The following is a 10,477-nucleotide window of genomic DNA, read 5'->3' as shown; positions in this document are numbered from 1 at the left end:
TCCTAACTAGAGGCCCCTCAGCCCTGGCCTGCACCCTCTCGCAATCCAGGACCCCTTGGAGGATCTTGGAGAGCTGGTTTCGGCCCAATCCCCGCAGGACAGGCCGAGGGACCCCACTCGTGCATGAACCCGTGCACTGGGCCTCTAGTATGCATATAAGATCTTTGGTTAATCTCTTCCTGCCCTCCCCGCCTCCCCTCTTTCCTCTGAGATTCATCAGTCTGTTTCATGTTTCCATGCCTGTGGTTTCTGCTCTTGCATTGAGCATCTGCCCTCTGGTGATCAGTGCATGTCATAGCTACCGGCTGGTCGGCCAGTCACTTAGGCTTTTATGTATATAGATGTGGGGATGGAGGGACTATATGAGCAAATCAGTCTTGTTAGGGCTTATGAAGGGGAAATGGATTTGGAGGCACAGCCACTACAGCCTTCTAATCTCATTCCTTGTGAAGGCCAAGGAATCTAGAAATCCCTTTCTATATCCAGCTAAATTGTGTTTTTAGAAGTATTGATAAACTGAACATGTGCAGCTTGTACCCACAGCAAGAACATCTATGCAGGACTTTCTTTGAAATTATTTTCCCATTTTATTTATTTATTTATTTATTTATTTATATTTTTATTGATTTCAGAGAGGAAGGGAGATGGAGAGAGAGATAGAAACATCAATGATGAGAGAGATTCATTGATTGGCTGCCTCCCACATGCCCCTCACTGGGGATCAAGCACGCCACCCGGGCATGTGCCCTTGACAGGAATCAAACCTGGGACCGTTCGGTCCACAGGTTAGACGCTCTATTCATTGAGCTAAACCAGCTAGGGCTTTCCCCTTTTATTTTATATAAAGTGTCCTATATCCTCAATTGCTATTGTAGGAAATAATGGAACTGTCTAATATGTGTGTTTCTCCGATGCCAAAGTGCTGCCTGAGAAGAGAAGAAATAATAAGTGCCAAATCAGGAAGCTGATCAATAATGAGATTTAAATACCTATAAAAAAACACACACACACAAAAGCACCAGTAGCAACAAAAAAGGTGAAATATATCCCTAACAAAATCATGTTTTATTGCTTCTGATGTTCACGGTGAAACCTACTTGGAGAAGCATCTGCTTTTAGCGCTTTAATTTCTAAAGGATGAGACAGTTTCCTGTAGAGGTAATAACAGTAGCTACTGTTCATTGAGAGACTATTAGGTGGGCATTTCCCAGAGTCTATCATTGGGAATATGATGATAAACTCACCACAGGCAGGAACTGCTATATCCTTACCACCTGCCACCATGCCTGGAACTTAACGTGACCTTAATACTAGTAAATGTGGCCGAATGGAATAATTTTCACCAAAACCTTAAGCAACAATGTATTGGGGTTTCCCCCCATTGTAAGGATTATGAATCATTGGCTCTAAATGGTTCAGCAGTTTAGCCCAGGGCACACAGCAAGTGGTGGAGCCGATATTAGAATCCAGCCTTGCTCTATTTCTTCCCTAAGTGAAGAAAAAAAAATGGATCAGGGAAGATTAATTGGTTCTTCATATGAATGAAAAACTGAAGTACCTGAAGTTTGAGTGGTCTTAGCAATAGTGCATTTGTTAAGTTTGAAAAGGCATGCATGAGATCATAGATGTTGATGCTAAAAAAAACATGAGAAAGACTGGGGACTGTTTCCAAACCAGGGCAGTGTATCAAATGCCTACATTCCGTGCTTGAGAATTTTGCCGTTATAGTAACTTGGCTATTGCCTGTATCTATGGCCACTGCTCCTGATAATGCAAACTGGCTGGTTTTTTCCTTTATGTCTCAAGTGCAAAGTCCCAAAGGCAGGATCTGACTAGATCAGCTGTCAGTCATCAGCCAGTGGAATGAACCCAACTAGGAAGGATTCAGTTGTCATCCCACCGTATGGTCCATTGACTGCCTTTAAGTCAGGTGTCAAATTAGCTGTGGTCCCAGAGTGTGTGCATGTGTCAATGCAAAGGAAAAGTCTAGAGCAGTGGTTCTCAACCTTCCTAATGCCGCGACCCTTTCATACAGTTCCTCATGTTGTGACCCCCAATTTCATTGCTACAAATTGAACGTAATTAAAGCATAGTGATTAATCACAAAAACAATATGTAATTATATATGTGTTTTCGATGGTCTTAGGCGACCCCTGTGAAAAGGTCGTTCGACTCCCCAAAGGGGTCTCGACCCACAGGTTGAGAACCGCTGGTCTAGAGGGAATCACAATGAACTATTAATAATGCTCTGAGGGGAGGATGGAAGGTCAAGGTTGGAAGAGAACTGGGAGGGGAACTTTATTATTTCGTATCATCTGTAATGTTTTGATTTTTACAAGCATGGGTTCATAAACTAGAGCAATTTAGAGTTTAATCATGGGATCAATTGTGAAAGGTCTTGCCAGGAGCCAGAACAAAACTCTGGAACTTCGCATCCATGTCTTTCAAAAGGAGTCTGAGGAGGACTCCCTAGTTGCCCATAAAACAGCTGTTCTTCTATAGGTGTCCCAGTAAACATGGTAGCCATCAAACTCAAACAGCATAACATGAAAAGGCAAGTGGGGCTCATCCCTCCCACCAGGACACAGAGGCTCAGACAGACTGTAAAACGTTAGAGATAGTGTTCTCTTGCCAAATTCTTTTCTCTGGATGCATACATTCTTATTACACACTTTATAAATCGATTTCATTTACTCAAGATTATCTCATCCGCGTGGTTGCTGCTGTACATAACAATAATCTAACATAAAACAAAACTTGATGTTAGCATTATAGCAATACAATCTCATTTGTCCTGTAAGGCAAGGGGACAAAATCTAAGTATATAATGAATCAATACATACACATAATTACCTGGAGGTTACTTATACTGCCACTATACTACATCCTTAAACTGTAATTAAAAACACCTGTTCTGTTTTTCCTCCTGACAACTTTATATAGGCTGAATTAGAAATATCTAGTTTACAAACACATATACAAATGAGCAGCTGGTCTTTAACCTCAATCACATTCAGACCTTTGGTTTCCTCATCTTAATCCCAAAGGGTAGTTATGGGGTTTTAAATTGATGTTGCCACCTAGCGGGCGAAAACTGATAAATGAGAAAGCCTCTCAGTTCACCTTTGATACTCGCTCACAGCTGGTTTTTCTAAGTTCCAGTCGCTATTTCACTACCTGAAACCCATTTGTAGTACTGAATTATCATTCACTTTCAAAATGGCCAGCTATCAGATCTAGAGAGAGTAAGCTTTCCCTTTGGTGAGACAAATGGGGCAGTTGGGGGTCATTGGGTTTTACATGCTGAATAAAGAGCTTTTGTTGGTCTTTGGTTACTGGTTAGTCTACCCCTCTAATTTATTGGCTTGTAAAAAAGTAAGACATTTTATGGATTTTCCTAAATAGCTTTCCTTATTCTCTGTTCTTTGATAAGTAATCAAACAGTAATAAACACATTTCTCAAGTTGCACCTGAGAATTTCTACAAGCTGAGATGAAGTGATTTTTTTTAATTGAATGATAAAGCTGGGTTTCAGCAATCACTTTCAGGGTTAAGTTTTTTCTTAATCTTCCCACGATTGTAAAACAGCTATGGATTGCTTACTTTGCATTCTTGGGGAGCTGACAGGCCCCGATGGAGGTGTCTCCAGCAAGATGTCAAATAATCCATCCTTCAAAAATAACCATATCTCCCTGACCGGTTTGGCTCAGTGGATGGAGCATCGGCCTGCGGACTCAAGGGTCCCAGGTTCGATTCTGGTCAAGGGCATGTACCTTGGTTGCGGGCACATGCCCAGTGGGGAGTGTGCGGGAGGCAGCTGATCTATGTCTCTCTCTCATCGGTGTTTCTGACTCTCTATCCCTCTCCCTTCCTCTCTGTAAAAAATCAATAAAATATATTTTTTAAAAAATAACCATATCACCCAGCAAAGGTGTCTTTCTCATCCAAGAACCATATTGGGTCAGGTAGGAGAGGCCAGGATTTGATGAAGCCAGGGCAAGCAAAGGTCAACGCATTGTGTACCAGAAAAGATGTAATTACATTTCAATTCTAAAGGTCAGGTTTGGAGTTGTATTACAGTGACTTGATGAATTTTTCTTAGCCTCTACTTTCTTATATTCTTTTCAGAAAAAGATACTAAAAGGTAGTTTTCTGTGGATTTGAGGAAACAAAAGCTACAAAGCCAGATTAGGGTGGTAGTGCCTAACCATAATAAATTATCATGAGCAAGCCGAGGACCTTTTAATTCATAGGCCTAACAAAGGTATAACCGGATCATTGGAAATAACAAAGCTAAAATGATTAGAAATGAACACACAGCCCTAAAGAACCTTCATTAAGCCCTGGTGGGTTGGAGCTTTGTCTGTGCTCCAAGTGTAGTGGGTTCTATTTCTGGTCAGGGCACATACCCAGGTTGCAGATTCGTTCCCTGATTGAAGTTCGTATGGGAGGCAACCAATCGATGCTTCTCTCTCTTTCTCTCTCTCTCTCTCTCTCTCTCTCTCTCTCTCTCTCTTTCTCTATCTCTCTCTCTCAAATCAATAAACTAAATAAGTTATAATTAAAATGTTATTTTAAAAAAGAATCATCATCCAGCAAATCTGGAAGGTCCCTAATGCCCCCACCCCCCACCCCATTAATCTTACCTCACCTTGTAAACTGTTATTCATCTAAGCCAGTGGTTCTCAACCTTCTGGCCCTTTAAATACAGTTCTTCATGCTGTGACCCAACCATAAAATTATTTTTGTTGCTACTTCATAACTGTAATGTTGCTACTGTTATGAATCATAATGTAAATATCTGATATGCAGGATGGTCTTAGGTGACCCCTGTGAAAGGGTCGTTCAACTGCCAAAGGGGTCGAGACCCACAGGTTGAGAACCGCTGATAAGCAAAACCATGGAAAGCATGCAAATTCCATCCTGATTCCAGCACACCTGTCAGGCAGGAGATGGAAGTTGTGGGTGAATGCCAGAGTTTTTGTTTTGTGCTTTATATATATGGTCTTCATGATGTTCTACTTTATCCCCAGTCATTATAAAATGCCATAGGGGGTTACGAAAAATATTCCTTCCTGTGTACTTTATTTAGTTTTACCTACGTTTCCTCTGGAAGCCAAGAATTCTCAATGATTACCTTTGTGCCAATCCATTAATAAATATTTAATGTGTCTACTCTGTGCAAAACATGCTGACAGTTGTGATTTTAATATAGTAGAGTTGTGCTTCCCAACATGTCCTCATCATGACATATACAAAATGATAATACCTGACTGGCGCACCTGAGGGACAGGTCACCACCACAAACAACTCCCTGACAAATAGATGACCCCTCCAGTCTTACTCAAGTTATGGAAAGACTCTTAGAGAGTATCCAAATATAATTTCAACTGTGGTATAATTTTAATGGCTGTAAAAATTGACTTAAAATTGTTTTCACTTTAACAACTTTACGGTCATCAGTGTCACATGGAACTCATGTGAACAACTGGGTGGCCCTCCAGTCGGGTCCCACAGACCAGTAGGGAAGCTCTGTACTAGAGAGTTAAGATGCCCCATAGAGATGGGCTTATCTTTACTGTTCTCAGTGTGGGAAGAATCCAAACCAGGAATGGTCATAGTGTGTGGATTCCATATCTCCTCTCATCGAAAGTCACATTCCTTTTCAGCATTAAGTTTTATTTTAAAGGTGTTGTGTGTGTGTTTCTATCATTAAGAATTTTCTTTCTTGGTGTCTGTTCTGAGGTATTCAGGAGAGTTCTTGTCCTTATTGCCACTCTGCCTGTGTTTTGGCCTTTCTCTGCTTAAGTGTGAGTTTGTAATCTTCAAAAGCTGATGAAAAAACAAATGGTTTTAAGACAGAAAAAGACCAAGCAATCAGAGAGTAACAAGAACTGGATAAAATACCTGTTGTCGAGCCCAAAGTTTTGCTGTTTTCCTTCTTAAAGGCGGAGGCAGTTTTTTTTGTTTGTTTTTTTTTTTAATATATTTTATTGATTTTTTACAGAGAGGAAGGGAGAGGGATAGAGAGTTAGAAACATCGATGAGAGAGAAACATTGATCAGCTGCCTCCTGCACACTCTCCACTGGGGATGCGCCCGCAACCAAGGCACATGCCCTTGACCAGAATCGAACCTGGGACCCCTCAGTCCGCAGGCCGACGCCCTATCCACTGAGCCAAAGCGGCTAGGGCTTGTTTTGTTTTTTTAAGTAAAAAAAATAGAGATGGTTAAATCTTTATTTTTTTAAAGGTAAATATCACCATTTTCCCCTTTCTTACAGTGATAAGGTGATAAGACTTATCCCCAGTACAGAAGAGGAGGTGTATGCATTGAAGAAAATAAGCCACCGGCTTAAGGTAAGAGAGTGTCCACTCACTTATCATTGTGCCTGCAATGTATTTGCAGCACTTTGCTGACTGGAGTTGAATATTTGGAATTAATTAACCACGGGAATAACATTCTAAGAGAACTTGAAAGAGCTTTTAATGGGCAGTTAAGATTATTAAAATGTTATTATATATCTGGCCCATTATCTATTTACTAGTTCATTTATTTATTTTCCATCTCCCTTAGCAGGATGTAAGCTTCGTGAGAGAGCTTGTGTATGTCTCTTCATCACTACATTCTCAGTCAGTCTCTGGAATATCCTAGAAGCTCAGTAAATGTTTTGTTGTTGAATGCATGAGTGAAGTTAGTTTATACTTTTCCAGAGCTTCACTTTTTCCTCTTGAAATCTTCCTGCGGATCATTAGAACTTCAGGCAGACGTGAGATGAAGAAAACAAAAGCTAGAAATTGAAGTTAATTAATTTTGCTATGTTTCAGTGGATTTGATACGAGAATTCTGTTGGCAAAAGTTGAAGGGCTCTGCTTACTCAATCTTTGATGGATTTTATGGATTTTAAAGTTAGTGAGTTTCTCAGTCCCTATTACTGCATGTAACTGAGTGTTAGCTTTAGCTAAAGACTTAAGATGAGAAGTGTGGTGATGGGCTCTTTTCCATGCCTACCTGCCAAGAAGAGAAGTGAGCCCATAAAACGTGGTGGTTTGGGCTCATTTTCATGGAGAGCAAAGCAGTTACAAAGGAAGCCTTATGAATGTCTTCAATACGGAATAGAAAAACACGTGTCCTATATGACCGGAGTATCATCCTACCTGGATTGTATCTGGAGAAGGTGTGAGGGGATGAGGAATAAAGGAGGAGTCATAGACTCAGGGGCTTCTGGAAATGTTCATAATTATCAAACTTTTGGTCTTCTATTTTTGGTTTGATTTTTTTCTCTTTGACATCTTCCCTTTACATATTGAATTTATTTTGAAATGAAGTTTTAAACTTCTATTTTATGGATTTTCTTTCTTCCTCTTCCTATCCAGCCCCTATCCATGAAATGTCCAGTTTAAGGTTGGTGTCTCATCATAAGGAGTGAGGTTGCAGGAGCTTATCCTCAAATTGTTATGGTTTTATCCAATTCCAGAGAGACTGCGTTTGCTGGGCCTCTCCCAAACCATTGTAGCCTTTTCAAAAGCAATATCTGAACACTATCGAAACAATCCACCAGAGCCTCAAAAATTGTAAAGAAGCAAGGCCAGTTTCAAGTAGAAGTTTCCATCTCCATTGCAGTTGTGTTTTGAATACAACACTGGAAAAATTAAATAGCCACTTTACACCTTGGGGTCTAGTATTTCAGGGAACAAATATTGGAAAAAATCATTAGGATTTCCCCCCAATTTACATGGCAGGCTTTACAAAGCTATGAAAATAAAATTGCATCGTTATATATGTGATCACTTACCATTATCAAAAACAATAACATAACATCAATGAGGACTGTGAGGGTTACTTACAAACTCTTGTAGATCACAGTAAATGGAACTAAAAGATGTTGTATAAAGCCAGGACTGTGGACACTGATGATAACGCATTTATATTGGACCCCTTTTATGAACACACTTAAAAAACATTCCTGCGTATTGTATTCATTTGGTTCTGAAGGAAAGGTAATAAACAGGGGTGGGGGAGGAAATGGCTTGGTTGTGGAGGCTTAGATGACACTGAAGGGAGGAAAGGGGGCTGGTGAGGAAGAGGGGAGCGGAGTAAAGGGAGAAAGGGAGTAGATGTTAGAATGTCAATGATATTCCAGGGATTCCACCCCACAGGGAGTTACATCCAGACTTACACCCAGTCCCTCTTGGCCACTATGTGCCCTCACAGTGCCAATGCTTCCTGTAGCTTGCCTCATTTTAACAACTCTATGATGTGGGTACCATTATTATTGCTATTTTACACATACAGAAACTGGGAGAGACAGAGGTTAAGTAACTTTCCCTGGGTCACAGTGTGGAATCAGAACACACATATCTAGACAGGGCCAAGCCCTCTAGAGCCCAGGTGAGGCCACCTCTTGCCTCTAGTCTATTTACACTGACCATCTTCCCAGCGGAAGGGTGAAAGCCAAGTTTGCTGGGCAGTGGAGCCTAGATTCAGTGTGATCATTAGCATGTGTTCATTTACTTTATTCCTGAGTCACCTACACCACCCCCAGCACCCCCAAACTCTCACAACTTAGCCTATAGTCCTACTGGCAGCCATGACTTATTATCACAAAGGGATACAAAGCAGAATCAGCAAAGAGAAGAGGCACAAGGGTTGAAGCCCAGGACAAACTAGGCTCAAACTTCCAAGAAGTGTCTCTTAGTGGAGTCACACAGGATGGTCTTAATTGCCCCAACAATGAGTTGTGATAACACATGTGAAATATTGTCTGCCAGGGAAGCTCATTAGAGACCTAGGGCTCAGGGTTTTTGTCATGTAGGCCCCTCTGCCTAGCACATACCAGAATTCCAGACTCTCAGAGAGAAAGCAGGTGTTCAGCTTGAACCATATTGTTTGCACACACAGTTCAGTGTTAGCCACGCTTCCCGGTTAGGGTGGTGGAAACCCTCCAAGATCTAGGTTCCCGGATGCCAGCGAAGAGCCCATCTTGCAAGCAGGCCTTTCTGAGGATAGCGGTTTCGTGCCTGTTCTGTCAACTCTTCTCTGCACATTTCTTCAGTTCCTTAAAGAAATAGTTTTATTGGGCTGAAGTTTGAAGTGTTGCACTTAAATAAGTTTCTATCTAAAAGCATCATGTTAACTTGCGGGTGTTTTATGTAAATGATGTCATCGAGTGATTCACTCACACTAAGCGCAGGCATTTTGGCCAGGCAGAGACAGGACCTGCAGAGGAGGAGACTATGACTGTCTGTCATCCTATGCCCTGTGGAGCTGATGGACAGAATTGGGGCCGTTGTTGACAGTTCCTTTGCACACCTGTGCACTGCCTCCCAGGGGAAGGGAGGAGGATTTGCCAGGAAGCCTTTAGTTGCCTTATTTCCCTGAAGCACAGGGTGGTAGACAAAATTCTAAGATGGCCCCAAGATTTCTCCCCACTGGTCTGCACGCCCTGCATAATCCCTCCTCTGAGTGTGAGCGGGAACTGTGAGTAGGATGGGTTAGTCATTCCTTTGATATATTGTGTTATGTGGCAGAAGGGATAAGCCTGGGATAAGCCAGACCTGATCAGGTGAGCCCTTTAAAAGCAGAGAAAGAAATCAGAGAAGAGCTCCTACTGGTCTCAAAAAAGAATCAAACTGGTATGTTGTGAAATGTCCGTGAGAGCCACACCATCGGAAATACCCATGGGCTCTAAAAGGTGAGAGTCACCCCAGCTGATAGACAGCAAGGAAATGGAGATGTCAGTCCTGCAACCACAAGGAACTATGTTCTGTCTTCACCAGATGCCTCTGAGGTCCAGATTAAATCACAGCCCAGCTGGCCCCTTGATTCTAGAATCTAGCCCATTGAGACCCTGAAGAAAAATTCCAGCCAGCTTTGCCTGCACTTCTCGCCTACAGAACTGTAAGATGATAAATGGGTGTTGTTTTACGCTGCTATGGTTAATTCTCTCGGCAGCAATAGAAAGCTAATACACACAGAAAGGTAACAACCCTGCATCTTGGCCTTCGGTGGCTCTTACTTTAATAGCATACACGAGTGCTTTGAATTCTCTGATTTTCCTGGCTATCACCAAGGAGCTCTGGAAAAGTGAAAAGTGATTAGACTACATGCTTAGGCTGTAAATTCACAGCATCTTACCTGAAACATGAACAAATGCAAAATGTATGTGCAACACCAAACAGACTCTGAGAAGGTACAGTCAAAGCATAGCTGAGTTGATGTGGAAACTGTTACAAAGCTGGTTACTTTCCTAATTAAATTGTATGGTTTTGGTGAAGAATTAAAACAAGAAAGTTAAACAGAAAACCATGCCCCAGAGAATGAGACTCAGAAAGTACCAATCAAGTAAATTGTTGATGAAGCGCATAGCCATGATTTAAATAAAGTAGTGATGGAAGGGGGACAGTTTGCAGGTGAATACAATTAGAGACCGAGCACCATGTTCTGCCCACATCTCTTCACAAATTCTTTGTGCTCTG

The 10,477-nt window shown here is 41.5% G+C and overlaps 1 protein-coding gene across 1 annotated transcript in view; it reads left to right on the top strand.

The window, feature by feature from the left end:
- CPA6 (carboxypeptidase A6) overlaps nucleotides 1–10,477 on the top strand; it is a 201,094-nt gene that overhangs the window by 78,434 nt on the left and 112,183 nt on the right. The window contains exon 2 of the mRNA XM_005866347.2: nucleotides 6,283–6,358. Within this exon, the coding sequence (XP_005866409.1) occupies nucleotides 6,283–6,358 (76 nt within the window). The remainder of the gene's footprint in view (nucleotides 1–6,282; nucleotides 6,359–10,477) is intronic.

Source organism: Myotis brandtii, unplaced genomic scaffold, assembly GCF_000412655.1.
Source record: "Myotis brandtii unplaced genomic scaffold, ASM41265v1 scaffold23, whole genome shotgun sequence".
Taxonomy (NCBI): domain Eukaryota; kingdom Metazoa; phylum Chordata; class Mammalia; order Chiroptera; family Vespertilionidae; genus Myotis; species Myotis brandtii.
Note: the sequence above shows the minus strand (reverse complement) of the source record. Positions and strands in the feature narration are given on the sequence as shown.